This window comes from Hippocampus guttulatus, chromosome 10 (genome assembly GCF_054856545.1).
Source record: "Hippocampus guttulatus isolate MCC_2025c chromosome 10, RoL_Hgut_1.0, whole genome shotgun sequence".
Classification (NCBI taxonomy): domain Eukaryota; kingdom Metazoa; phylum Chordata; class Actinopteri; order Syngnathiformes; family Syngnathidae; genus Hippocampus; species Hippocampus guttulatus.
Window position 1 is genome coordinate 9,334,850 of NC_141270.1, and position 27,750 is coordinate 9,362,599.

General features: G+C 43.4%; 2 protein-coding genes across 3 annotated transcripts; both read right to left on the minus strand.

Moving 5' to 3' along the window:
* Positions 1–2,785: 2,785 nt before the first annotated feature.
* On the minus strand, positions 2,786–12,100 carry vstm4a (V-set and transmembrane domain containing 4a). The gene is made up of 8 exons (XM_086122788.1): positions 11,776–12,100; positions 9,850–10,302; positions 5,852–5,905; positions 5,654–5,761; positions 5,494–5,527; positions 5,269–5,417; positions 4,780–4,844; positions 2,786–3,376 (listed from the first exon to the last, which is right to left on the minus strand). Exons 1-8 carry the CDS (start codon positions 11,822–11,824, stop codon positions 3,224–3,226), a joined length of 1,065 nt encoding a protein of 354 aa, XP_085978914.1. The 5' UTR covers positions 11,825–12,100; the 3' UTR covers positions 2,786–3,223.
* Positions 12,101–13,747: 1,647 nt separating this feature from the next.
* c10h10orf71 (chromosome 10 C10orf71 homolog) lies at positions 13,748–26,372 on the minus strand. 2 transcript variants are annotated; one of them, XM_086122793.1, is made up of 2 exons: positions 26,307–26,372; positions 13,748–24,870 (listed from the first exon to the last, which is right to left on the minus strand). In XM_086122793.1, exon 2 carries the CDS (start codon positions 24,703–24,705, stop codon positions 14,443–14,445), a length of 10,263 nt encoding a protein of 3,420 aa, XP_085978919.1. In that variant the 5' UTR covers positions 24,706–24,870; positions 26,307–26,372; the 3' UTR covers positions 13,748–14,442. The 2 variants fall into 2 exon arrangements, with proteins under 2 accessions (XP_085978919.1, XP_085978921.1); XM_086122795.1 differs by lacking the exon at positions 26,307–26,372 and having other exon boundaries at positions 15,098–15,299; positions 15,979–17,376.
* Positions 26,373–27,750: the final 1,378 nt, after the last annotated feature.

A 27,750-nucleotide genomic window follows, 5' to 3' on the forward strand; every position in this document is an offset into this window, starting at 1 on the left:
TTTGTGACTATGAACACTAATTCTTATTTTCTTCATTACATATTCAAACCACAGATGGCCAGATTGTCGATCTAGAAAAATATTTTTAAAAAGAGACCAACATAAATCATATAAAAAAAAAAAATCTTCCACCAACAATGTGACCGAAACACGTGTAACTCAATTGATTCTTTTAAAAATCTTTTTGAGTGGGCACCTAAAAAGATACAATAACATGAGATTATGTGGATACACAAGTGTGTCTACCCTCTTATAACCGGGATGTGGCAACGTTCAGAATTAACCAGTCAGCCAAGTTCAAATTAATTGTGAGGCGGCACACACCGGCCAAATCTTGGCAGATTGATCCCAAATGAATTTCTAGTAGGCTTTTACTGACTTATTTTGCTTTTCAGCAGTAACTTGAAGGTGTCATGCATGCTAACGCTGACAACGCTGACTGATAATTGCAACTGTTCATGATTCCCTCCACCTTGTCTAAGGCGCCAGTTCCAGTTTAGGAAAAACTGGCCCCAAAGTATGATGGTGGCACCAGCATGCTTCACTTCACTTCGTTATGATCATGATCATGATGACAGTTTCACTTATCACCTTGTGATGTCATCATTCAGGTTAAAAAAAAAACTAAAACAAAAGAATTCACCCTTGCTGCTTTTTGACGTACCAGTAAGTGTTTTCGAGTAACCAAAGAGCAGAACTGCACACTTATTTGCTGTTCAAACGTCAGCTTTTCATCGACCAACGATTCAGAGCGAAGCTTTTGTCATGGAATCCAAACCAGGGTGTTTTGCATGCCGACATTTTGAGCTGTGTCAGCTCTGCAAAATTTACATTCATTTGCTTGTGAATAGTTGAACTGGATGAAATACATTTCCAAAAAATGTGTTAGTTATTCATTTTGTGCCTCGCTAATCCGTTGTTTGTTATCCTGGCTAGTGTTTTTTTTTTTGTTAGTGTTTTTTGGGGGGAGTCGGATGGGGGACTGTGTGTCAGTATGTACCCAAGTCCTTTTACACTGCTTGACAACCTATGTTACTGTTGGGACCGGCACAAAATGGAGAAAGCATTTGGACCCCTTCAGACTTTTGTCATTTTCCCACATTGTTCTGTCGCAAATGATGGGTTTTAATACCAAGACCTTCAGGAGGGACAAACTCACCAGAGATGCCATATGTGCAGATTGCTCCACGTGTTTTGCTGGTTGAAGTTGGCTGTAATTACTTAATCGACAAGTTTTCCTCTGACTAACCAATCAGAGGACGGAAAAAATGTCCGATTTTTTGTTTGCGCAGGCGATCCCCCTACGGGGTCTTTTGTTGAGAAAAGGACCTCAGGCTTACTTGGCCTCACTTTTTTTGTGCGCATGCGATCTCCGTCATGAAGGAGGAGGTCTCTGTCTTTAACCTTTGTGTGTGCAGCTAATTGTGCTAAGTGAAGTAGCTTAATAGAGTGGAAAATAGTCATCGTAATTTTCCCAGAGAGCCGCCAATGACCTTCTCTAAAGACAACGGCCAGCTCCATTCTCTCTACATGGCTGGTTTTATGATAGAGATGTCCAAGCGCCGGCTTCTTCACAGTAATTAAATCAAATAAATTATAGCGCCAAGGCAGAACCATCTTGTAGCTTAACCCAATTATACTGCACTGTAAAGCTAATTATTAACCATGATTACAATTAGTCTAATTTGAATAAATGTCGTCATTAGCAGGTTCATCCTGGTCGACGAGAGCAAACTGAGGGGGAGATGATGGTGATGATGATGATCATCATCATCATCACCACCTCTCCCACTCAGTGTGTGCATCATGCACTTCCTGCTTGCTCTTCTATTCTTCAACCTGACCTTCAGCAAATGCCTCGCGACCTTCACCTTTCTTGCCTGCTTGAGCGTAACGCATGCGCCGCCCCCCTTTCCTCCCTCCAAAATGTGTTATTTGCTGCTAATTGCCGAGGCCATTTTGCAAGAATCGTCTCCCTGTGCTCCGCAGTTCAATTCAATTTAGTTTATGTGCTCGGCCCCAAATCAAAACATTCTAATAATTATCTCAGGGTTCTTTTTCCATACACACCGCACTTGTAGAGGGATACTCAGAAAATGTGTATTCAAGTGGTAACGGGTAACCAGACAAAATTACACAGTCTAATTTCATAAATGTCTTTATCGATCTTGTTTGTTCCAAAAAAAATACAGGATGAGATGGTATCCTTGTGCGAGCACATTCAGAGAGTTGGTGGATTTGTTGTTGGAAAATGACATGATAAAGAAAAATGGAGGAAATGGGACAGTTGAAATTTTGGAACGCATCCTCAGTCGTGCTCCTCAGGCTCATGGTGTGTTTCGGCCATTCACATGATGCATCATCACCAGAGGTGGTCAGCTACAGGCTGACCAGACCCGAGCTTGTGTCCCATGCCCAATGAGTCATGAGAGTTGTCCCATGGCAGACCTCTCATGGGACTATGATTGAAACAAGATTGGTTTGATTTGCAGAGTTGAAAAGAGTTGAATTTTGTTGTGAAATTTTAACACCTCATTGGGTGCGCCATCAACCTAAGAGAAATAAAAGCGGGTGAAAATTATAGTAGTAACTGAATAATCTATTCAAGGACACAAAGATCGTAGACGTGCTTTTTCCCCATTTTCCCCAACACTCCTTGTGATCAACTTGCGAGCAGTCCCCGGGGCTAGCGGTCGATCGCGATCGACTGGTTGGGCATGCCTGCCCTAATGAGATGTCTAGCAAATGGTTAGTGATATGAACGTAACAGAGAAAAGTCACCAGATCAATTTAAAAACGTTTTTTTTATATGAAACAAATATTTTACATGGGCATATATAATTTACATCGCCATTTATTATTTCATAAGCATGTCTCCACTGTAAACTAGAGATGAATGAAAAGAAGCTGAGAGTTGTCCAGAAAAAGGAGCATTGACAACGATTTCTCTCCTGAGCATCCTGTCAGCAATAACGGAGCATTCTTACAACATCTGGCTCACAGACCAGAGATGCCGACAAAGCAAACAAATAAAATCAGGCCCTTCAAAAATGTCTGTGTTAGACTCGAATCAGGTGCTCAAAGACACGCAAAGACACATACAGTGAAAACAAATGCCAATTGCATGTTCATAAATACACGTCCTCACTCCAGAACCCAATCAAAGTCTTCCTCTCCGGGAGGTATAGCGAGATATCCATGAGTCCAGATCGAGTTGCTGTGTTTACAGCTGCTTCTCCTGGAAGAGGATCTGAGCGTACACCGTGTCTGGGCTGGAAGGGTCAGGGTCGGGACTGGTGGAGGCCGGGGGCTCGATGGCTGGTCGGACCAACTCCAGCTCCGCGTATGTCAGGTTGTCCTCCTGACGTGCTTGAGGCTGCCAACAGCACGGGGGGAATTTAGTCAGAGGTGAAAGACTGCAAACGTGCACATGTTTGTCTCCTGAGTGTAGAACAGGGTTGGGGGGGGGGGGGGGGGGGATATGTACTGCGCTGCTAATGATGCATCACTTCAAATGAGTTTCCTTCATTTTCTCTCTCTCTCATTTTCTCTCTCGCCCCCGCCCCAATTGGATGTATGATTTTGGTATGTCCCACTACAGTGTGTGTGAAGTGCTTAAATGATACTAAACCAAAACATGTTTTCATGGTTGTATTGTCCACAAAAAAATTATAAAATGAGTCACTTTGATGATGTCGGCCTATATTCTATTTTCATAATCCCATGGAACATTTTTGCATGTCCCCGAAATGTGCACCCTGTCATTATGGGCTAAGTGCTCTTTTACGGAACCTTCGAGCTTTTCCATGACACGACAACCTTTGTTTTTGTCTTTATTCAGTGGAGGCTGAAACAGTGGATTGGTGCAGAATAAATTTTTACTCATACTGGACATTTAGTCAATTTTGTGTCGTCTGTCAGTGAAATATAAATTGATATAAAACTTGAAAATTTGAATGATGAAAGGGAGAAAAAAAAGTACAATAAACTATATTGTACATGTATCTATTGCTAAGTCACGGTTTGCTGTTCATGTTCGGTATCGGCATTATTTATTTTTTTCATTATTTTGAGCTATTTGCCAAACAAACATAAAATGCAAATTGCAACATTTCATGCCCTACTGCAAATGACCTAAAATGGCGTCAAACCCCGTCTTATTTGAAAGTAGTAATTGGTGTCAAGGAAGTATGTCTAGGTGATTGCGTGGCAATATCTTTATATAGTGGGGAGGAGCTAACCGGTGTTGTTAGCGGAAGTTTAGGTGTGTCTTCCCCAGATTTGTATATTGGCGCTCTCCTTAGATTTGTTTGGGTTAAAAACAATCTTCAGACTTCCAAGAAAGCCTTAATCTAAACAAAAAAAATATGAGTATTGGATCGTCAAACATGGAATGCATTTTTGGAGGATGCTTACAATGAAGTATTGCCATTCATCACATAAAGGAAAAAAAAAAAAAGCAAAAACGCTGGAAACATTGGAGATAGTTTTCTTCTGTGTGAACTTACTTGATAGTTAAATTGTAGAAATAAAACCAGTGAAGCGCCCTAAATAAATAATTGTGTTTGAGAAGCAATAGCGATAAATATAATTATCACGCTCATAACCGAATGAAGAGAGGGCAATAAACTCTTGTAGACAATCAGACGGTCGTGAGACAAATTCCCTCTTGCGTGTATTTCGGCAGCAGCAATTTTATAAGCGCCTTTTAAAAATTATTGAATTAATTTTGTGCTATTACTGACATCAGTAGAGGAGGTACTGAAGATGAAGACTTACATTGGCAGATCTCTTTGGGACCTTTGACCTTTTGGGCTTCTGAGGTCCTTTTGAAGCCATGGGCACTGAAAATAAAAGCATATGTGTAAGTGATTTTAAAAAATTTTTGGGGGGGGGGGGGGTTGGTAAGCTTTTAGCAGCTTTTTTTTTTGTTTTTTTGTTACTGATGATGCTTTTAACTTAAATTCCCGCAGTGGGATTTTCCCCAAATAAGAGCGTAAAGTTTCCCTCTCGCCGTTTTTCACATTGTCTGCATGTTGTTTTCATGGTGCTACAAATTGAATTATACTGCCTCGATAATGATACCTTCACATCCTGTTATTTTAATCCTCTCATCCAGTTTCTTAGCATCACGGGAGCCTCAAGTATTGCACCTGCTGTTCTTTAATATATCCAGCACATTTGGAAAATGTGATGGAGACTTTGCAAAGTTTTGGTGAGTTGACCCGTGGTCTTGCAATGTTTGATATGCCGTTCTGATGTTTTTACCTGTAGGTGGTGTGTGTGGTAGTGGCTTCTCAGGCACCTTAGGGGGTTTTAATGCCACTTTTCGATCACTTTTTTGTCCCATGTATTTACTCAGTGCTCTTGGTGAGGAACTAGAAGAACTTCCGGAGCTGGTTACTGTCTCTCCGGAGCTGCATGGAACAGAGATGCTGCAACTCAGAATATGTGACATCTTATTTCTTATGAATGAAGACACATTGGTCGTACCTGCTCTCTGGACACTTGACCAGAAGGTAACTTGCTGTGGAGAAAAAAAACAACGAAAGTCTGACATTGTCCAACGTACTGCAATGGCTTGCGTTCGACCACAAAGGTTCTATTAATGCATTAATGTTTCATGTGAATTGTAGATGGTAAATGAAGTGACCTTTGAGCCTGTGTCTCCTGTAGAAATACTGGAACGTGAGCGTGAGAGTGAAGAGGAAGATGGAGACTAAACCCAGTGAGCAGATTAACACTGCACACACGTTCACGTCTGGTAAGATAAACGCATTGGAACAATAACTTTAAAAACCAGCCATTAATGTTGAGGAAACAACATTAGTGCGAAGGGCCGAGGGAATACCTGATAACAGGCGCCAAATTCCTTCACCTCCACGAGCCTCCAGTGTAAAATGCACTGGAGAGAGGAGAAAAAAAGAAAAAAAAACATTTATGGAGAAGAAACGGTCCAGACTATGCATCTTTGTAAATTGCTGTTCTCTGAAGAAACTGACCCACTCGAGGCCAGACAGCCTCTGTGGTTTTCCAAAAATATCACAAAAGGCTGGAATGGAGGTAGAGTGGCGCTGACACACACACACACACACACACACACACACACACACACCATAAATGAATGAGGACGTTGCAGTGCGTATGTGTCAATGAATGATGTGCCGTGAACAGGCGAGGGGTATTTAGCAAAAGGTTGAGGAGAATGAATACAGGCTACGTACATAAATGACTTAACCTAAGCACCCCTTAATGACTTTTTAATATGTCTTTTAAATGCATGCGCCGCATAAACTCATAAGATATATCAACTGTGATTGACTTGTCACATGTGAATATGGCGCTAATAAATGTCACAGGAGCGAGAAATATACATGTCGTAAAATTATACTTCCTAGTCATTTTATTGGGTAGACCCGACAAAATAAATAAATAAATAAATAAAAGAAAATTCTGCCTTTACATAAAAACGAAACAAAATCGCCTATCCCCCATGCCTGGTTTGGAATGGTGCTCATTTGGACAAATTCCCATGTCGGTGTTTAGGAATCTGTATGAATTTGCCCAAAATTCAATTTGTGGCCATTTTGACACATTTGCAACTTTTTTTTTTTTTTTTAAGCGAAGTGATGCAGAATATCAGACTTTGTCTTTTACGCATGCTTTTCTCCTGGCTCGTGCTTCTTGCTGCATGAGTCTGCAGTAACACGAGTCCATGTCCAAAAATAGTCACTGTAATTTAGTAAAACTCACAATCCAAAATGAGATATTATGTACGGCTTTCAAAATCCACAATACAGTGAAACCGCAGAAAGTGAACAGTGAAATGGCCTTTATTTCAGTAGTTTCCAATAGTTTTACCCCACCTCCTGATGAAGGTCATCTGGCCTCGTCTTCCCCCGTGACCCCAATGACGAGAAGCAGCATGGAAATGGTTGGATGGAAGATTGTGTCGTTGTATCATGAATGCTCTTTAAACACAAACCGAGCCACACTGAAGCCAGGCAGCAGCATCCTATAAAGTCATTCACTTTATCACTTCTCCCAAGTTGCCCAAGTAAGTCACAGCCAATGTTCACTGCTCCAAGCTCAGCCTTTTTTTTCAGCCAGACGGAGGAGATCCCCAATTTAAGAGTCAGATTTAGCGTTTTGATTTGTTTTCCCTTTTACTGCTTCTGTGGTGTGTGCATGTCAGAGATGCCTGCGGTCATGTGGCTTCGTCAGTGCGACACTGACCTGAATGTAGGACAGGCAGGGCGTTGGCAGATGCCTCCGCCGTTTCAAATGTTCTTACCAAGTGCCCAAAAAGTATATGCCAGAGCTGCAGCAGTCGCGTCATATAGGCGGACATCACCACAACAATTTAGTGTGCATTCATCATTTTACTTGAACTTTATTGTGGCCGTGGATTTGGGTGAGAAAATGAGCGTTCTCCTAAAGGAGCTTTCAAAACGCTGAAGTCATCTAATTCAGAGTTCGTGAACACGGCCAGCTCAGCAACAAGCTACCTCTGCTCACACTCATTCACAGAGTCACATTGTTGTGTGTGGTTTGGCCATGTGAGCTCATTGTTTTTATAGGGAAATACCACAGAAATGGGGTGACACACACACACACACACACACACAAATGGTTCAACACAAATGATCAAGCTACGGTGTCGCGCTGTCTTTGCTTTTCCAACGTTTGCATTTTTTTTATTTTCCGTAATATGGATGTCGTGTGTGCAGGACGTGCGGATGCCCTGGTATTCCAGACAATAACTTTTCCGTGCAATGACAGCAGAATTCCCCGTCTTCTCCATTCCAGTCCCTCTTGGCAGTGTGTATGAGGATTCTGTGTTTGACTTCACTTTGCTGGCCAGAATCAACTGATGATTAAATAGACGCTGATAACTGACGGTGCTTTTAATCGAAGCTGACGGGCCAGATTGTTTGATTTATATACAAGTATGTGCGTTTGGAGTGTGGATGGTCGAAAACTGTCTGGAAGCTGGTCAAACTTTTATTACCATGTGATAAACATTTGGCTTCACGTGTTAATTATGAGAACATGACATCAACAACTACCATGCTATTCAGTAGAGTTGTTAATGACAACATATTTTATATTTGGGCTGGGGAACAGTAAATATATGAAAAAAAAAGTTCATTATTATGTTTGTGGATTAGACTGAATGGCAGATCGGATGAAAAGCTTTTGCGGATATATCAAGGAAGCCTTCTTCTTGTTTGTTTGTTTGTTTGTTTGTTTTTTGTTTTTTGAAGAATTCCATCCAATCATCCATTTTATTTGTTGTCAGTTGTTTTTTTGTTTTTTTTTGTTATAACCGCTGCTATGGCAAGACTAAACAAGCATACCGTTTTTCTTACTTCGAAACCTCAAGTTCCTGATTGGTCCATTCTTTTTTTTTTCCCCCGGAATAGGCCACAGTCGAGTCATCTTGCGGTTTGGCAAGATGGTGTTGTGAGAAGACACACCTATTCTCATATGTCCTTCCTCGCAAGGCTATTTTGGATCTCCGAAAACAGCCAAAACATGCACATTTCTCATTCAATAGTGTTCCATTGCATTCCCCTGGTACACGCATGCTAATTTTGAACATCTTAACCGATTTTTAAAATATGACGGACCCAACCCGCCAATCCATGTGTTTGGACTGTTCTTCTTGAGTGACCAAAACAGCACACCGCGCACACGGCGATATCTCCACTGACAATCACAAACATGGTCTCAAGACTGACCAATGAGAAGCAACATTGTGCCACAGGCCATCCTTGCTACCAGGAAATACAACAAAAAGGAAAGACGAGTTGTAGCCAATAGAAGCAATCAAGGAAGCTAGGCTAAATGTTAGCTTATCTGGGAACTACGGGCGCATTTGGAAATATCCTGCAAGCGCAGTCTGGTTCACTCCAAACGTTTTATAAATTGAGAGCATTGATTAAATGTGCTGCTTGGTTATTCAGTGTGCCCCAAACAAAGAAATGCCGTAGCGTGCTCTGACCACTTCAATTGGAACACGGTGCATCCGGTCCGTTGGGCAGTACGGGTGGAAACAGTTCAAGCAAATGCTGCTGATTGGTTTGTAACACTATGTTCGTAAACCAATGGGAACGCTGCCTTTCCAAATTTCACATTCTCGGAGTGGTCGAAGGGCGTCAGAGTTACTTTGCAAACGTACTCTGCGTTGCAGTGGCAAAGTTTTCTTGTCATTTTTATGATGATATAGGACAATCCCAACCAGTTGCTCGTCTATTTAGCTTCAGGTTAGTTCCTAGATGAAATCACAAATTACGAAGTCTGCGGCTCGGCAGACAAATTACGAAGTCTGCGGAGGTTTTGACCACACTTTTCAGGACTTGCGAACGTAACTATCAAAAAAGTCTTAACATGTAGAATTTGTTGGGCCTGGGTGTTCAGCACAAAGGTTGATCAAAATCACTCTTAACACACATCAGGATAATCAATCACTTATTTTTTAAGACATCTCAAAATCAGATTGTTGACTTTGATCGGAAAGGAGGAATCGTGCTCCATTTTGGCCCCATTATTAGAACGTGTAAAGCTGTTTCCCAATTTGTAGCCTGCGTCCTTGAGAAGCCTTCGCAGGCTGGGTTCCGTCAAGATTCCTCCTCGTGTAGCCTCCTGGACTGCATAAACTGTGGTGAATTTGGGAAGGTCTAGCGTAGAAGAAGAGCGGCGCAATGCAGGCTTCGCAAGTGTGATCCGAAAGAGCCCTCGCTCAGGGCCAGTCTCCATGGAAACGAAAGCCAGATTTGAAGGCTCGACTCGAAGGCCGCGTAAAGTTGGATGCTAGCGTACAATAATGGCAATAGCTTTCGTTACCTGTCAGCTGTGTGGTGCTGCTACCGTTGGACGATGCTCTCCATATGTTCCTGTACTTTCTTATCTCGTGCACTCGACACGTGTAGAAGCCCTGGTCCGTCCCACTCACGTTGAGAATCCTTAAGCGGTACACCTCTCCCTCCGTTTGCTCGTAAAGACGAAACTTGGGCTGGGGGAAGCGGCGGGTGTAGTTGCCGTACAGCTTGATTTTCTTGATGCCCATTTTGACTATGAGGACCTGGGCGGGCTCTGGGGTGGCGGGGGAAGGAGACGGGAGAGGTAAAGGAGGCACGGGGGTGGGAGCAGCCAGAGGGGAGAAGAACCAGCGGAGGACGAGAGTGCTGCCATTCTTCTTTCTCTGAGATACCAGGCAGGACAGTGTCAGGTTCTCCCGCTCGGTTGCCGTGAGAACGGGTCCCGGGATCACCGTCACGTTCAGAGCGTGACATACTTCTGTTGACAAAACATACAAAGATGACTTTGACACAAGGGGTGGGCAAACTTGTGCTCAATTCTCATATTTAATTTTCACTTATGATTAATTTCGTATTAACTAATGAGCAAAATATTTAGTACTACAACTTAAGATTGTTCAATTGTATGTAGAATCCAGTGACCATGCTCTTAACTCAAAATGTCGTTCTCCATTGAATTGGAGGGAAATGCTCTTAACCCCTTCCGGCCTTCCTCGACTCCATTAAAAAAATAATAAATAAATAAATAAATAAAGTAAGATAAATAACTAAACAAAAACAAAAACAAAAACTGTCTCGTGTTTTTTAAAAATATATTTTACTTGATAAAGACAAAGTTACAACAAAATTCAATAGATCATAAACCATCATGTGCCACATGATTTAATGCTGCATTTCAATTTGTCGTGCTGCTCCTTTTGGTCAGCCCACAAGGCAGTGCTGTATATATACAGTAGCGCAGACACTAACGAAGAATACGAGGAAGAATATGCACTATACACGTAATTTATTAACATTTACTGCCTTGCTTTTGTCAGAGGGCGAAACGCGGATTGCAAATCTTTCAATTGCCACGTGGTTGGACGAACAAACACAAATAAGGCGTTTGCCGCTCCGTGATTTCTTTTCCTCCCGTGTGCCTGTCTACTTTACATTCGTGAAGTCATTTGTGTTTCTTCTCCCTTCACTTAAGCAGAGTGTTTGATTTCCTGCCAGTTCGACATAATGGCGGCGTTTTGTTGACATGCACGCCCGCAGCGGCTGCACTGATTCACACTGCTTCATCTCAAACTGTCATGTTTTTCTATCATTAGACGGGGAAATTCGGCCCCATCCTACTATAAACTCTTCCCTGGTGTGCTGCTGTTTTGCTTCTCTGCAGGTAGTGATGTTTTGCTCTGCAGCCAGCTGCGGCAGCTCACGTCTGGTCGAGACATAGAGTCTGGACACAAGATGCGTGATCCAAAAAAAAAAAAAAAGAGTTAAGGGAATCTGCTGGTGGGAAACACTATAGGAAGCCCCAAACAGCTTTAATAAAAGAAGATAACAAAATAACATAGACCAGATGCCATCCACTGTTGTTCTGATTAGTTTGGGAATCTCCCTGAGTGTCTGTGCACGCTCCCAAATTGAATGCGACAAAAAAGTAGATCCTTACAAAATTACCCGGTAGTACTCAATACGATTGGTTCAAGAGTTGTGTCAAGACCATTTTAAGCAGGTTTTCTTTCAAGTCACTGGTAAGAAGTGTGACAAGGATCACTTTCAACTTCAGTGTAGTGCAGTGTTTTTTTTATACCTTCTTACATGTACATCTTAAAGTAAAAAAGCATAACCTATAATTTTAGGTTTCATATCCTATGCCTCTCTGGATGTATTTTCTGCACCCCTTGCATGCATGCTCATTTTAACTCACCCTGCCGTGTTATTGCAGTAAACAAGATGAACCTACCTGTGAGCAGAGCTTTAGTCAGGACCAGCAGCACTACAGAAATGTACATTGTCCTCTCTCAGTGAATCCATAAACCCACAACACTGCAGCGCGCTTAAACAAGCGGAGCACGACTGCGGGACCCACCACAGCCTTTGGCCACATGAACTCTTCCTCTCTTTCTCCTCTTTTCGCAGTAATACGAAACACTAGTTGCTCTGTTCCCACTTAGGAACTCCCACTCGTTCCCCCAGTAGTCTCTCGCTCACATGCTCGCTCTCTCGCTGTCTCTGTGTCCTGCTAAACGGAGGAAATGTCATTTCCTGAGTTCTTCTGAAGTGTCTTGGGCCAAGGCCTTAAACCCCCACAAGCCCGGTTGTCCTGGTCCACTTTGGTGGTTTGGTGCACGGCCACGTGTCTATCGCAACGCGTGTCATTTTTAGAAGCGTATACCATAGAGTGCTGAATGTGCATTTCCACCATCCGCAATTACTTCTCTAGTTATGCTGCCAGTCAAATATGTTGACCCCCGTGTTTTTTTTTTTTTTCATGCGTGTGGTAACGATGCATTTGTGCGTGGTGGGACTTCTCCCCCGTCTGGCTGCTGGAAAGAGTGGCATGGGCTTGTCTCTGGCTGCGGATGACAGACGCTCCCAGGGCTGCTGCTGTGTTGGGCGGCCTGAATCTCTGAGGCCGGCGCTTCAGATGCAGCCAAAGACAAATGATGCGTTGTGGGTCGGATTGTGTTGGAGAGGAGTGGGTGGTCAATGTGTTTGTTTTGAAAATTTGGTCATATATGCATGGAAGCGTGTAAGGGGGTGGGGCAGTAGCTCAATCATCCTCAGCGCTGTGGAGCTCCCCTCACTTGCAGGCAGCGGTGAACCATCAGGTTGAGTACACTATCAGGAGCAATGACCTACATTCACAACCTAAATTCTTGTGTTTGTTCCTTAACCCTTTCAGGGACAGCGGTTACTACAGTGGACAGCTTATTGTGTTTTCAGGTTCAGGGTGCATGAAAGGTATTTCATGCAGAGTTCAAATTCAGCCTCAGAGGGCAGGTGGGGTGGCCCTCCGTGTTGTCACCATATTCCTGTCCTCTGATTGGTTGGTCAGAACAAACAAGTTGAACGAGGAAAATACAATCTGTAGTGATCAACATCTGAGTGAGTCTTTTATTTAAAATTCCTACGTTTTTGTCACATTAGTTAATTGTTGATTTTGAATTGCTCCAAATGATGGTTTTAGCACAGTTACATTGTGTTTATGTATACTATTGATGGTTTCTATCATTGCAACATGATGGTGGTGGTACTAACAGGTGAATTAATTGAGCTCCCAAATGCATGGTCACACCACCACTCAGTTGCTTGAACTGAATTTTGGTGCAAGAGAAGGACTGAATCATTCAGTGTATTCATTCATTTTACTTGGTGTCCCTAAAGTCTGGGCATCGCAATCATGCTTTCATTTTATGTACCGTTTATCTTTATAGTGAAGACGTTAGTCCAGAGTTGAATTGAATAAACTGTATGAAATGTTGAAATGTTCTGTTTTGGACGACTTAGCGTAAAAACCCGACGCGCGTCGTATTTGACATCCAAAGTTTCACTGTATCTGTGGATTGATGTAATATGTTAGCAAGTGTCGTCGTCCTCGGTTTTAATACTTTCTTGGGCATTTCACTTAAGCAGCAGTGTCTTATTCATACGCAATTTATGATGGAATTGCAATTTCTTTCTTAAAATGTTGAATCTGCTCCAGATTTTAGAGACTATTAACTACCGCTCAAGGAATGTGGAGCCCACTTGGGGCTCACTATCAGTGTTCATTTGTATCTGAATTTGTCAATCTAGGGAAATCAAAGAAAAGACAAAGTCATTTCTGTCATTAGATCCCACTGGCATCGCAGGCAAGGATCCAAACTTCAGTTCCATACAGAAATAAAATGACAACACAAGTATGTTGCAAAATCTTTCTTTTGTTTATTAACTCTCTTTGGACCTATCAATGCGCTCTAAACAGCCCTTCATAATTGTTGTACGCACTCAGCAGAAAATATGTTTAATTTCAGTCATTCAGACCCAGGGAACATTTCAATAGTCAAAACAGGTAGCAGTAATATCTTCTTGTTGCATTTATTGTGTTTATTCAAGTCACAAAATGAAATCTGCAACAGTCCGGTGATTTCTGTCAGGAAGACATTTGGCTGAGCAGTTATTCTGTTGAGTCAAGTGTATTTTTAGTGCATATCACCCTGCTTTGTTTCACTGCAAAACACAACTTCCAACATTATTCATATATTGACTTCTGTATGACACTTTACAACAGCTTCATATGCTGCTTTATGGAGGTTTACATCAGAACCTTCAGTGGCATTATAGCGTCACAAGACATGCATCACAAGACCAAAAGTTGTGCTATAATTATGTTTACATAAGGGAGAAACTTTCATTTCTCACATTCATAAATGGGCAATGGAATGGTGAACTGTAGCATAAGCTAAGCATGAGTGATGTAACAGCATTTCACAGGGACAAACCGAAAATACTTTTTTTTTTACATGAAAAACATCACCATATAAATAAAATACTTATTGGACTGTATTGCATTGTTTACACAGACGTTCACCACAATATCAAAGCAACTTCCTTTTCTTTCACGCTCCCACCTGCCACCCCCCACACCTCACCAGTCGCTCATCTCCATAAAGTCATCCAGCTCACTCATAGATATGATATCACATGGCCGACACCTTGAGAGGGCCGAGTTATCATTTTCACAAAGGATTCCTGCAAGCTGGTTTGTGTCACACTGTGGGAAGGATTCACGCGTGCTGTAAACAGTGTTTTGTGTTTTGTTGGTGTCATTAACCGTATCCATGTAGGGCGTCTGCTCAGGACTGTAGCGCTGCCCTTCAGATTTCTGGCCTGTTTCATTTGATTGATTTGTTTTGCGGTTATTTATGAAATACGGTTCCTCCTGGACTACCACTCCTGAGGGCAGCCTCTGGGAAGGCGTGGAGGACATCCCTTGGGATTTGTAAACTTGTGGATAAGCTTGGGAGCCTTCATAAAGTGTGAAAGGCTTCTCAGCTGGAGAACTATGTGAGAGAAGCTCGGGTTGCTGCTTGAGCTGCAGTTGGGGTGGTAAATTCAGATGAGGGAATAGTGGCTGGGTCAACACAGGCTGGAGATGAGGTTGAAAGATGTTCTGGCCAGATTGACGGACATTGAGTTGAACATATTTTCCTGTCTCTGGATCAAAGAAAGTCTTCGTTTTCACCTCAATAGGTGCATCTACAAGAAAATATCTGCCTGAGCCAAGATCCTGCAACACCTTGTGCTGGGTTAGTGGATAGGACTGGGGATAGCTTGACTCTACATGGTACTGTCTCACTGGAGCTGGCTGGGGAGCATAATGGACCGTGGGAGAAGAAGGAACATGTTGAACCATCTTTGGAGCAGGAGGGTGTGTCATCTGGGCAGAAGCATGAGGGGAGGACACTGGAAAGGAGATAGGTGCTGTGACGTGAGGGGTGGCAACTGGATGGGAGACAAGGGCAGGCATGTAAGGGAAGGCAACTGGATTGGATACAGAAGAAGTGACATGAAAAGTGGCGGGTGGATGGTTCACAGGTGCCAGGACATGAGGAGAGGCGGCTGAATGAATCTCAGCAGCTGTGGTATGAGGAGTGGTGACTGACTGGGATGGCGGGGCGGGGATGTGAGGGGATGCACCTTGGTGCATTAAAGGTGCACTGGAAGGAGGTGAGGACAAATGATATGATGCGGGGGAGGTTACGTGAGGGGAGGCAGCACAAAGGGACACATCGGTTGTGGCGTGAGGAAAAGTAACTGTGTGCGGTCCGGGCGCAATGGAATGAGGGGAGGAAATTGAATGTGATGCAGGTGCAGTGACAGGTGGGGAGACGGCAGTGGCAGCATGAGCAGCGGTGAATATAGGTGCAGGGGAAGGAGAAGCAACTGGGTGCAACATGGGTGGAGTGTACTGAGGGTATGATACAGGTGCAATGACATGAGGGGAAGTGACAGGGGGGGAGGCAGGAGCCGTAGCATAAGCGGAGGCGTGGAAAGTGAGGCCTGAGTGCAGGTTCTCTGTGTGTGTCGAGGGTAAGCTCGGCCCAAATGTCGGTGCATGGGTGAGCGAGACGGGAGGGGCAAAATGCGGAGAAGCCACGGCATGGCGGTTTAAGGAGCGTACCTCGGTGGAGGCAGAAGCAGGCCTACTAGAGGCTTCCCGTTGTGGTTTCTCTGCAGGGTCGATTGTTGCGCTTTGGGTCACCTCTTTCCTTATCCTACGAGTCGTGAGTCTTTGTGCCCTGCGTAAGGCTTTGTCACTCTTTGGGGGAACTGCTGGAGGTTTTCCCAAACGCGACATATCGCTGCTGAAGCTGCAGGCTGACACCGGCCTCTCGTAATCATACAGTCCTCTCAAATCTGCTACGTCAGCAGCACTGGTGGCAAAACTCTGTACATCCTCGGACATGTTACTGATGACTGACGGGGAGTCGTCGTCGTCCAGAGCAACGCTTCTCCTGGAGAAGGGCCTGTGATGTGGGACAGGAACTGAGTATTCTTGCGACGTCGATGCAGGCTGAGAGGCGGAGGATTCGTTAATTGGAGTGAGTCGGTTTAAGCCTGCGATCGTGTCGGGGTGGACGGGCGTTCCGGTGTTCCGACTCGTTATCTCTTGTTCATTCCCTCTTCTCTCTGCTCTCCCTTCCATCGGTGAACTCACTCTGGACTCTTCTACAAAATTCTTATGAAAGCGTGGTTTAACCGATTTAGTGAAAGAAGAACCTTTGGTGTTATCCTTCACTCTGAACATCAACATTTTGGCGCCGAGAGCAGGGGAGGAAGTATTGGAGCGTGGAAGAGGAGGAGCATGTGGCCCGTGTGACCTTCTGTGCGATCCAGAGTCTTCCGGAGGTACAGATGGATGTTTTTTTTGTTGTAGGGGCAGTGGGGAGAGTGTTTGTCTTTCTTTGGGGTTCTTATCTTTCGAGCTGATGGTGTAGTACTGAAGAGCATCCATCAAGAGTGCTGCCCGTTTCTGCTCCTTGCTGGTCGAGGTTTTCTTTCTTTGAGTTGTGCAATGTTCTTCTTCCCTCTTGGCCACGATATCATCGGCACTTATCAGCTCTTCACCTTCGGCCTCTCTTGGTTTTGCACTCGTGTTTGGCTTTTGGTCAGCACGGGTTGTCTCTTTGTCCTCACGGGTCATCTGTTCAACTCTTTTTTGCCTTTCTCTCTTCTGCTCATCTCTCATGCGCTCTTGAATCTTTTTGATCCTTGTCTCCTCCACAAGTCTCCGCTGCTCAATCCTCTTGGCTAGGCGTTGCTCCTCGATGAGCACGGCTCTCATCTGCTCTTCCTCTTCAGCAGTTCTCTCTCCCGGTCTCTGTTCCAGTCTGTTCCTTTCCCCAACCGATGTGCTTTCTCGCCTTTCCTGTTGGGCTTTCAGCGGGTGTCCTCCTTCTCTTTCTGTTCTTCTTCCATCCTTTCCTTGATGTGTTCGCCTGCCCTCGATTTGTTTTCCCTTTCTTTCCTCTTCCATCCTTTGGGCCGTTTCTTTGAGTTTTTCCCACCGTGCCGCTTCTCTTTCAGCCCGTTTTTTCTCTTCTGATATAAATACCCTCCTCTCTTCTATCCTAGCTTTTATGTCTTCTGCAATTGTATCTTGCCTTCTCTTGGAAGCGCTTTCCTCTTGCTCTCGTTTGGCTTTTGTCTCTTCTTGACAAGTTTCAAGGTTTTCTTTTCTTGATTTTTCAGAATTTCTTTCTCCTGCTCTGTCTTTATTTATATTGTTTTTAATTTTTGAAGTCCCATCTGGATAAATTGGCTCCATAGTGGGTTTTGTGTCAGAGACTTTTTCCCTGAGCACCAAACAATTAATTGAGGTCAATCCTGACGTGTTTTCTGTTGCATTTGGAGCATCAAGTAGTTTTTGTTGTTGTGACTGAGGATTTTCTCTTGCTTTGTGCCGTGAGGAAGATGATGTTGCGTCTTGCCTACGATTATTATTTTGTTGACTAACTATTTCTCCATCCACCTTTGGGACCTCTTCTCTGTTGACCTCATTTTTAACTTGAGCTTTTGGCGTTACTTTTCTTTGTGTGGGCTGTTGTAGCTCTTTGTCCAAATGTTCTTCATGATGTTTGACATCAGATACGGTTTTCTCTTGTCTGTCCTTCTCTCCCAGTTTGAACATCCCTGTACGCTGATGCTGTTTCTCAGTTATGGGAAACACGACTGGTTTGGGCTCTTTGTTGACTTTGGTGTTGAGCTCTGTCTTTTTGGGTGGGCTTTTGTCTTTCACAGGCTGCTCTTGTGGGTCAACACTGAATATTGGGCGTCTGGCATGACGGGACTGTATCAGTGGAAAGAATCCTTCTTTTTTGTGAGGAGGGAATTCCTGAATTGTGTTTTCTCTGTCTTCTGAAACAATGACTTTTAATCTGGCGTAGTCGGCAAGGGCTGATATCTCAGGAATTGCAGACACTCTGTTCTTTGGTTTTGATTTGACTTCTGACTCCTCGCTTGCCAGCTGTGAATTTCTTGAGTTATGTCTTTCCCTGACTGATAAATTTGATCTAAAATCTGAATGTTGTTTTCTCACATCCACCATTTGGGCAGCCGCAATATTTTCACAGTTCTGTGATTCCGACGGACGATCGCTTTGCTTCAAAGTGTTCTTTTCTGTTGCGCCTCTTCTTCGCATTCTCTCATTTTGAACTTGTTTTGTGGAAGATACGGACGTGCTCTGATCCGAAGGTTGGTTGGAATGTTCCACTCCCTTTGAAACGTCTGGGACATTTGTGTGCGTGCTATTATTTCTAAAGAGTGCTCCGGGTATCCCTTGAACTTGGAAATAGTCTTCCTCACTGGCTTCTACATTTGAAATTGGAGTCTGTGCTACGACGGTCCCCCTGTCTTCTGTTTTTGTATTTATACTCATGCTATTGTGTTGATCTATGTTTTTCATTGAGTCAGTCAATTTTCTTACACTGTCTTGTACACTTAGTTTGTCTTCCATCTTAACGTTCCTCTGCTCCCCACAGCCTTCTGAAGTGGAATGTTTATTTTGATCATTTTTGATTGATGCGCTCGTGTTTTCCACCGCAATCGATGATGCTTGATGTTGATGTTCCTCAACTGCAGCCACATCAGAGCACGTTGTGCTCTGTTGTTTCTCCACACTGTCACTCTCGGTTACTGCTGGGACGACTCCGATGACAATGTTGTCTGTATGAACATCTTCGAGGTGATTCGTTGTTCCCGTCTTTGACTCCTTGCATTTTGAAGATGCATTCATGCTTTCAGTCTTAATTAATTGGGGGGTGGTACTGTCATTTCTGTTTTCTTCCAGTAGGAGTGCACTCTTATCCTCTATGCCGCTGATTTCAGATGGATTTATGTCAGATGCCGCATCCTGTTTCAGGGATGGTGTGACGGATCGAGTTTCGGCAACAGCCTTGATGGAATCTTGGATGCAATTGAGTCCTGTGTTTATTCCTTTGGCCGTGTCTTGCTTTAAATGTGGATGAATTTCTTTTGTCTTAATTTCCTCTTGATCTTTGTGGCACTTCTTTGCTGGGTCGAAGGTTTCAAGTGTGCTTCCTGCCATTTCCAATGTTGCTACGTTTTGAAGGAGTTGAGTTTCGGTTGGTGCTTTATTTATAGAACTGAAAGTGAGTGTGGAGGTTACATCTTTTCCAGGCATGGGGCCTGTGACGTGCGTTTCGCTTTGGGGTCCTGCATTGATATTACACTGCAAGGGAGAGGCCATTTTCTCAGTCACATTCTCGTTGATGTTTTCCTCTATGGTTTTTTCATGATGAATATTCATACCAACTTTATTTGGCATTTCCTTTTCTGTAGGTTGAATTTCCTTCGCATGTGTTGTGTTAATATGGATCAAACATTCACTTTTCTCGCTCATTTCTGTCCTCGAGTTGAGGAAAGACGTGTCAGGCTCAGCCCTACTTTCTTTGCCCTCCTCAGCGTTCAACACTTTATGATCATTGCTCACTTTTTCAGTCACAATTATTTCCATAATCGGCAAACTGTCCTCTGACACAGAGTTCATAGTCTGCCCACAGGCAAAGTCTTTGTGAACAACTACATGTTGGCTTGCATCTTGCTGTGACTTCATTCTGCCGACGGGTGGATCAGGTTTGTGCAAAAGTGAATCCAATTCCGGTTTTTCAGAGTTTCCATCAAGCTTTACTGCTGCGTTTTCTTTGCTGTACTTTGATTCCTGATCCTCATTTTGTATTGGTGACCTGATTTCATGATGATCTGCTCGCTGCTCTGCACTCACAGAATGAGCTGGTGTCATTTTCATCTCTGCGGTTGCAACGTCTGGGGCGGAGTCATCACTCTTCATGGGAGGTTCATTCTGCGTTTGATTGACAGTTTGATTGCCGATTGCTTCGGAACTGAGAAGTGCCTTGTCCTCCATTCCTGATGATCCTATCTGATATTTAGTTTCGCTACTTGATATTGAGATTCCTCTGGCGACATCGTGCGATGGAGGTTTGTGCTTTAAATTAAGATTCTGACTAGCTGGTAGTGATTTGGTGGCGGTTTTAGAAGTGAAGACCTCTTGTAAAGCGAAACCTTCCATCAGCGCTGAAATCTCTTTCTCAGCATGAGCTTTTATTTTGGAAGTCAGAATCTCTTGTTTTGTCTGAGCTTTCTCTTTCGGAGGCATTGCTTTCTGGCGCTCTGATTTATGTTTTGTTTCAGGATTTTGAATGGACTCCGAACGTGTCTGTTGTGAAACAACAGAATGAGAAGAAGGATCAGAAGATTCAAAATTTTCAATTGTGCCTTCCTGTCCAATATCAGAAACTGTGCCACCAGTTGCTCTTTTATCTACACAAGGAGGTAAATTGCCTGCCTGAGATAATTTAAATTCATTGGATGACTTGCTGTAGATATAAAGACTCTCATTTCCTTTATTGGAGTTGACTTTCTCATTATTATTGAATTCACCACTGACTGTGAGATCATCACCATTTGATTTGTTGGTATTAACTTCTGTAATATCAAGTGGCAGCGCAGATGAAGTTAAATTGCCATCTTTTGAAGAAATGCTTGGCCTGGATGACATTTGGTGTGAAAGTGAACGAGTAAAGCCATATTTCTCTCTCAGACTTTGAAAATAATCAGCCCCATCCTCTTTTTGATTTGAGTTATTTGCTATTTTTGCAGCTGAATTGTCCTCATGTTGTGCTGTCTGCTGTGTTGCATCTTCTTTTGCAACACCTTCCTCCTTTGTGATAATTGTACACCTGACTTTTCCCTTTTTGTCCCCCTTCATCTTTTCCTTTATCTTTGCAAGCTCCGCTTTAGCTTTGGCTAACTCCGTTTTTACTTGGTCAACTTTTGTGGGCTCACTGTTGACGTGAGGTTGCGTTGTGTGGATTGCTGTGAGCTTTGATGGTCTTTGCTTCATGTGTTGGTGTTTTACCAGTGCGACTTTAGCTAGCTCCATGTTGGTTAGCTCCATCTTAGCCAGTTCTGCTTTTTTGGCAACAGAATTGGCCTCTTTGGCAGCATGTTTCACTTCTTTAGGTTGAGTGTTAACTTGTGATTCTTTCTCAGCTTTCTTTTCATTTTGCTTGTGTCTTCCACTGTGCACTTCCATTTGTGTGCTAGTGTGTTCCATTTTAGCTTGTAGTTGAGCTTTTTCCTTGTTGACTTGCTTTGCTACAGTTTCGTCCCTAACATTTTTCGCTTTGACTTCCTCCAATATTTTCTGTGAACCTTCTTGATTAATTCGACCCCGTATTGCCTCAACCTCATCCAGTATGTTATTTTCATTTTGAGATGGTTGAGTTCTTACTGACTCTAATGGTCTCTGTTTGCCTTGAAGTTCCTCCAAGTCAGCTTGCTCGGTATGGACTCGTTCCCTCTGTACCTCTCTCCTCTGTTCAACTTGTACTTTTGCATCGTTGTTTTCTTCGTTACCATCTCCAATTTCACTTGACGTTCTTGTTGGTTTCTCACTGGTTCTGTCTTTTTGTTTTTCATCATGTTCCGATTTGACCTTGGCTGCTGTTATTTCATCAGGCGCCGGTCGCGCTGGTTCTGCTTCAACTGAACCAGTCTGCCACAAAGCACACTTGTCTTTGGGGTGTCCCCCATGAGCACACTGTGGAACTTTAGACTGCTCTGTTTGTCTCTGCTCTGATTGTATTTGTTTTAATGTGTTTTTCAAAGCCTTGACATCAACCAATTGTCCGTCCTTCACCTGGTGGACCTTTTCTGTCCTCTCATGGACTGATAGCGAACTGTTTTGGCTATTTGATGTGTTGCGTTGCTCGGCCACTTTTGGCATTTCGTCCTCGAATATTTGTGCACATACTTTTACTTTTCTCGGACTTGTTTCTTGATTTTGCATAGATTCGTCAATTTCTTGATTTACCATTGCATGATTGTTCTGTCGTAAATAATTCTCTGTCCTGTCTTTTCCACAAAATGTAGAGTTTTTAACAGACATATTACACTGTGGGGTCCTTCGGGATTCTTTTCTTGTGTCCTGCTGACCCTCTCTTCTTTGGTCATCTCTTGGTGAACTGATCTGTTTTTCGGTGATAGTTTGTGGGTTAGCCTGAACATGGGGATGTTTTTCTTTTAAGGGTGAGGTGTCGTGTTTCCATGGAGGTACAACTCCTTTCAGAGCCAATTGTTTTGCATTTGGGTTATTTGGAGGTCCCCACCATTCTTTTGAAGCATTACTATAATTGTGTTTGTTCTGATTTAGTTGAACCACCTCAGAAGAATGGCTCGAATATGGTTCTTTCAAATCGTCACTTTCCCTTGGTAAATAGTCTGTTACTTGATTGTTTCCACCCATTTTCCAGTTCACGTCCGTGGTGTTAAAAGATGATTTATTGGTGAACACCTCCCCTCTCACCACCTGATTGCCAGCCACGTCCTGTTTAAAGGGAGAATATAATGGCAGCTCTTCACTAAAATTCAAACCAGTAGTCAAACGGTTGCTGGTGTCATTTTCATGTTGTCTCTGAGCCGTCTTGTAGTCTGAAACGTGCCCGGTATTGGGCTTAGAATTCATTGGAGGAGAAAAAAGTCTGGAACTGTGATAGGGTTTAACATATTGATGTGAGGCTCCATCAGTCCAGCTGGATTCCTCGATGTCTCCTTGTAAATGCTCAGGTATATCAATCACAATGTCTTTGGATTCCCAGAGAGGAAGTTCTCTGCTTTTTTCTGTAGTCTCGCAGCCTTTAAATTTGGCAGAACTGTATGTACTTTTCACTCTCTTTCTGTTATCTTTGAGATTGAAGAGGAGGCTGCTGGCTCTGGATTTGTAGCTTGGCATCCTTACATCAGGCATAGCCCCCCTGCTTTCGGCACGCACCGGTGGATGTTCCATAACTTGGGAATAACCTACCTTCTGTTGACTTTCTGGTGGCTCTGCTTGGGACATTGGAACTTGTGGCGAAAGCATATGACCAAGAGTGGATAAAGTACTGCTGCTTTGATTTGCAGCGTTTCGCTCCGTTGTGACTGGCAATAGAGTGTCTTTGCTCCGAAAAGCTCCACGTCTATTAGCTGTCATCCCTGCATTGTTGTTTTGCTCTGTCATTACTTTGATCTGTTGGTGGAGGGCGTCAACAGAGCTGAGGGTTTCCTGAACATGACGAGACATCTCTACAGTGGGCGATGCTGTTGATGGCCGTCTGGTTGGAATTCTGTTTGTTCCAAGACTTTGTGTCCTCATCCTGTGGGGATAATGTACGGCCTGCTCAGACTCACAGCGCTTTTCCAAGGCAGATGCTTTCTGCAACCTTGTGGATGTTGAAATGGATTGTAGAGGATGGTTGGGAACCTCAGGGGCCATCATCGTACTGTGGTGCCTACCACTCCGCTCTTGAAACGTAGAGGAAGCATTCATTTGGGGTTCCAGTGAAAGCTCCTTGCACATGGGTGTGTGGTTCCACTTGGGGAACTCTGAACAGTGCATATGTCTTGAAACTTCTCCTTGTTGGAACTGGTTATGGTCTCGCCATACTCTGAAGGGACTGAATTCGCTGTGTATAAAGATGTTGGTGTTACAGTCCACTTGTGTCATCATAGTATAGTTATTGTGGGACAATCCCATAAAAGAGGAGGCAGCGTTCATGTGAGGCACCCCAGCTGCTTCAGTGGAGTAAAAGTTGGTGTCCTGGGGTGAGAAATGGCCAAACATGGAGATATGACCATTGGTAACATTTTGCTGATATGATGAAGGCGTGTTCATCAAATCTGGTCTATTCCAACGTGCCTCATCATTCCCCTCTCTGAGTTGATCCTCCATAACTGCTCCACCCTCAGAGTTAAATGCTCTGATGAGTGAAGAAACTCTGGAACGGCTTCTTTGATGCCGCAAACTCAAGTCTGTGGCTCCGTTGCTAAAATAGCTAAGTGGGTCTTCTTCAAGATATTTATCCTCCTGGGTCATCCCCATTAAGGAATGTTGGAATGTGGCAGAAACCCTCCCCGGTGTCCCGTCTTCGCAAACATCCCACTGTGGATTTCTGTTCAACTCTGCCCCATACATTCCGTCATGAGTCCAATCATGTTCATACTGCTGCACCATCAGGCTGAAACGCTCATGAGCTGTTCTTTTAAGCTCCTCCCTTTCACCATCCTCATTCTCCAGCCCACTCCGACTGAAGGCGCGCTGTCTGTCCCTCTGGAGGCAAGGTGAGGATGGACCCAGGTCCGAGTCATTGTAAATGGCCTCTTCTCCAACGCAGAGACTCCTGAAGGCTTTGTCTGTGAGACTACGGACTTCACGGTCCGTCTCGTCCAATAAGGATCCACCGCTTGATGTGTCACTAAAACCTCCGTCGCTGTGCTTCCGATGTCCGCCATTCTTTCGGCTCGAGCGACGTTTCTCCACTGATGTCATGATGCAGGCTCGCCAACAGTGAGCTGAGTCGTTCACTCCAACTGTCACCTCAGCAACTCATACAATGTTTCTTTGCAGATCTTAAGAACCCCGGCTTCAAGGTCCCAGCTATTAAATAGCCGTGCATCTCAGTTGTGCTTCATCTGAACAAATCTTGAAAATTCCCTACAAAACACAAAAAAAGTTGGATTATCATTTTAACATCAGATAATGTCTTAAGTGAATTGTGCCTTTCGGTCTCATGCAACCAGTTCGTTTTCTTTAGCAACGGTCTTGGATTTCAGAACCATTAATTTATTAGCAAATTGTGACAACAGAATTTTGTCAAAAGTAGGATTAGAGATACACATATTGACATGTTTCCAGGAAGAGACACAATTACAGTGAAGCTAATACTGCTTCTTAAAATAAACCTTAGAACAGGACACGATTGAGGCACACACATGGGCAGGCAGGGCCAGTGAGACACACACCAGAGCAACACATGAATCACAAATTAAAATCCCTTTCAACCAAAGTCCAAAAATCACAAAATCAACATTGCAGGCAGGACATGCGGCTTGTGTTTTGTTCGACACTGATGCGAAGCTACGACTCCATTTACAATTCCTGTACTGTATGTGATTCCCAAAACAGTCTTGTAAATCCCTCCGCTCAAAGAGTCTGACCTTGCCCGGCGTGTTTGTGAAAATTTGCATTGTTGCTATGCGCCCAAAAGACGTGCTCACGTGAGTTATTTGGGGAAGTCAAATTGTCTGCACCACCCTTTTGCCCTGAAATAACCCTCTACACTGCAATCTTTTTACCATTTACAAACACAGGCTTTTTGTAAGGTATATTTATTGATTGAAAAAAGATAATGCATTCGTATCTTTTGCTATATTTAAGGTCTACTTTTGATCGACAACAATGTGCTTTTTTTTTTTAAACTAATGTTCAAGTGTTGGAAAAATATTAGCATCTTAGTTTTCTGAGAGTCTCAACTAATGACATTCCATTAACTCACATTAACTGATCTTGCATCAGCCGCTTATTTATTTTGACATGTTCTGATTGACTTTGCACATATTGCTAATTACACATTAGAATTCAAATACAATTCATACTTGGACATGGCTTTTTAAAAAAAAATTTGAATTAATTGAACATACATGTTTTTGGCGTGTCGGTCAGGGGAAGCGGTAGTACCTGGAGCAAACTCATACATGCATGAGAAAAACATGCAAAATATGCAAAGAAAGGGAAGAAACCAACATCCAAACTGCAATTTCAGAACTATTAGGAAGACATGATACGAACGAGAATGCCATGATGTCCTCACTGAAATCCGTCACTAATTTTGGCTAAACAACATCATGTGCTTCAACTTAACCCAACACTTGTTTCTCTGCAGTAAAGTAGTCACAGTGACTTGTTTATAAAAGTATTTCTATCAAACGTATTTTTAGATTTTCAAATAACATTCAAAAGCTGCAATAACTGCCCTGATTTTCTTGGAAGAGGGTCACAAATTGTGAGCAATAGCATCACATGCGGTTGTGTTTTATTTTAGCTGCCAAACTGGGGAGAACCATCATCAACAATCATTAATATCTTCTTACCTGGAAGGCATCCAGAAGTATTTAAAGCACATCTAAGCTCTACAGCTGTGCTGCCATGGTGCACCTACATCACATAGAATACTTTAAAAACATCTTTCCACATCGTTTTAAGTACAAAAGACTAATAGGCAGACAATATTATGTGACAAGAAAACACAATTAAATGTTGCCGTCTTCTACGGTGGCTGTTGAAAGTGAAGCTATTTTTTTGGGGCATGAAAATCAATTCTCATTTAATTTTGCATATGATTGGTTTATTTTGGTGCAACGAGAGGCCCCTGACTTGAAAATGGAACAGTGGCAGGTCCAAGCGTAGACAGAACCGCAACTAATGTGTTGTTTCAAGTTATGATATATGATTTTATTCAGTATTTCTAAATTAGCCCAAATGGTTATCAATGTGGTTACAGTACCCGCATTCAAATACCAACATATAGATCATGTAGGATGAAAGATATTTTCAGAGCTCTACGTTGTCCTTCTAACCATCTATTTATTTCATTGAAGTGTCTTAAAGAAAAATGTCAAGTGAGGTCTTACCTTCCAAGGTAATATTCCATCTTTTAGGCCTTCCAGTGATTCCAAACTCCCCCTCCCCAAAAACAGGCCTTGGAGGGAGTCCTGCCTTATCCCCTCACTGGCCGCACCGTCTTCACCCTCTAAACCAGGTCCTCTATGAAGTTCGGTTTGGGACCCTCGCTCGGGCGCCGGTTTCGGGCCGCGGCGCAAACAGAAATAGAGGAGCAGTCCCAGAGAGAGTTTCCATCATGGGGGGACAGAACGGGGGGCTCGGAGCTGGCGTGCAGGTCTACGAGATCCTGTGGTGTCGAGTATCACATGGATGAAACAAACAGCCTGGCAACTATTTTTAAATGAGTACAGCTCACTCAGGAATGAGCTTTGGGCAGACGAGGAAATATTCACCGTGGATACATTTATGAGGAGATATGATTTAAAAATAAATAAATACATTTTGCAGTAGTTATTTTGGGGTTTGTGACATAAATGGCTTCACACTTAGAGCGTCAATTGCTCATTAATACAACCCAATCGAGCCCGTATACAGTATTCTCTGTCTTCCATTTTCCAGTAGACCTTATCATGAGCCAATCTACCCGACTACAGCTTCTCTCACCCACCTCGAGCCGAAAAGGCCATGAGGGAGGAAGGAGGGCGGGCTGGTGCCCTCCCACAGCCCGTTGCTATAATAAGAGATTGCAGCATCAGATTGTTTCCTGAGATTCTTGGCGGGTGCGCGGCTCGGCCCGACCTGGCAGCGTGATGGACACGCACACATGGGCTGCCCGGGTCACACGCTCTCACTGCGCATTTACTACTACGTGTACTGTACTCATCGGTCCAAAAGTATTTGGACGTGAACGGTATTTTGGATGTGGGCTGTTAGGGGATTTAGCCTTTAGCCTTTCACCACCACAAGTGAGTT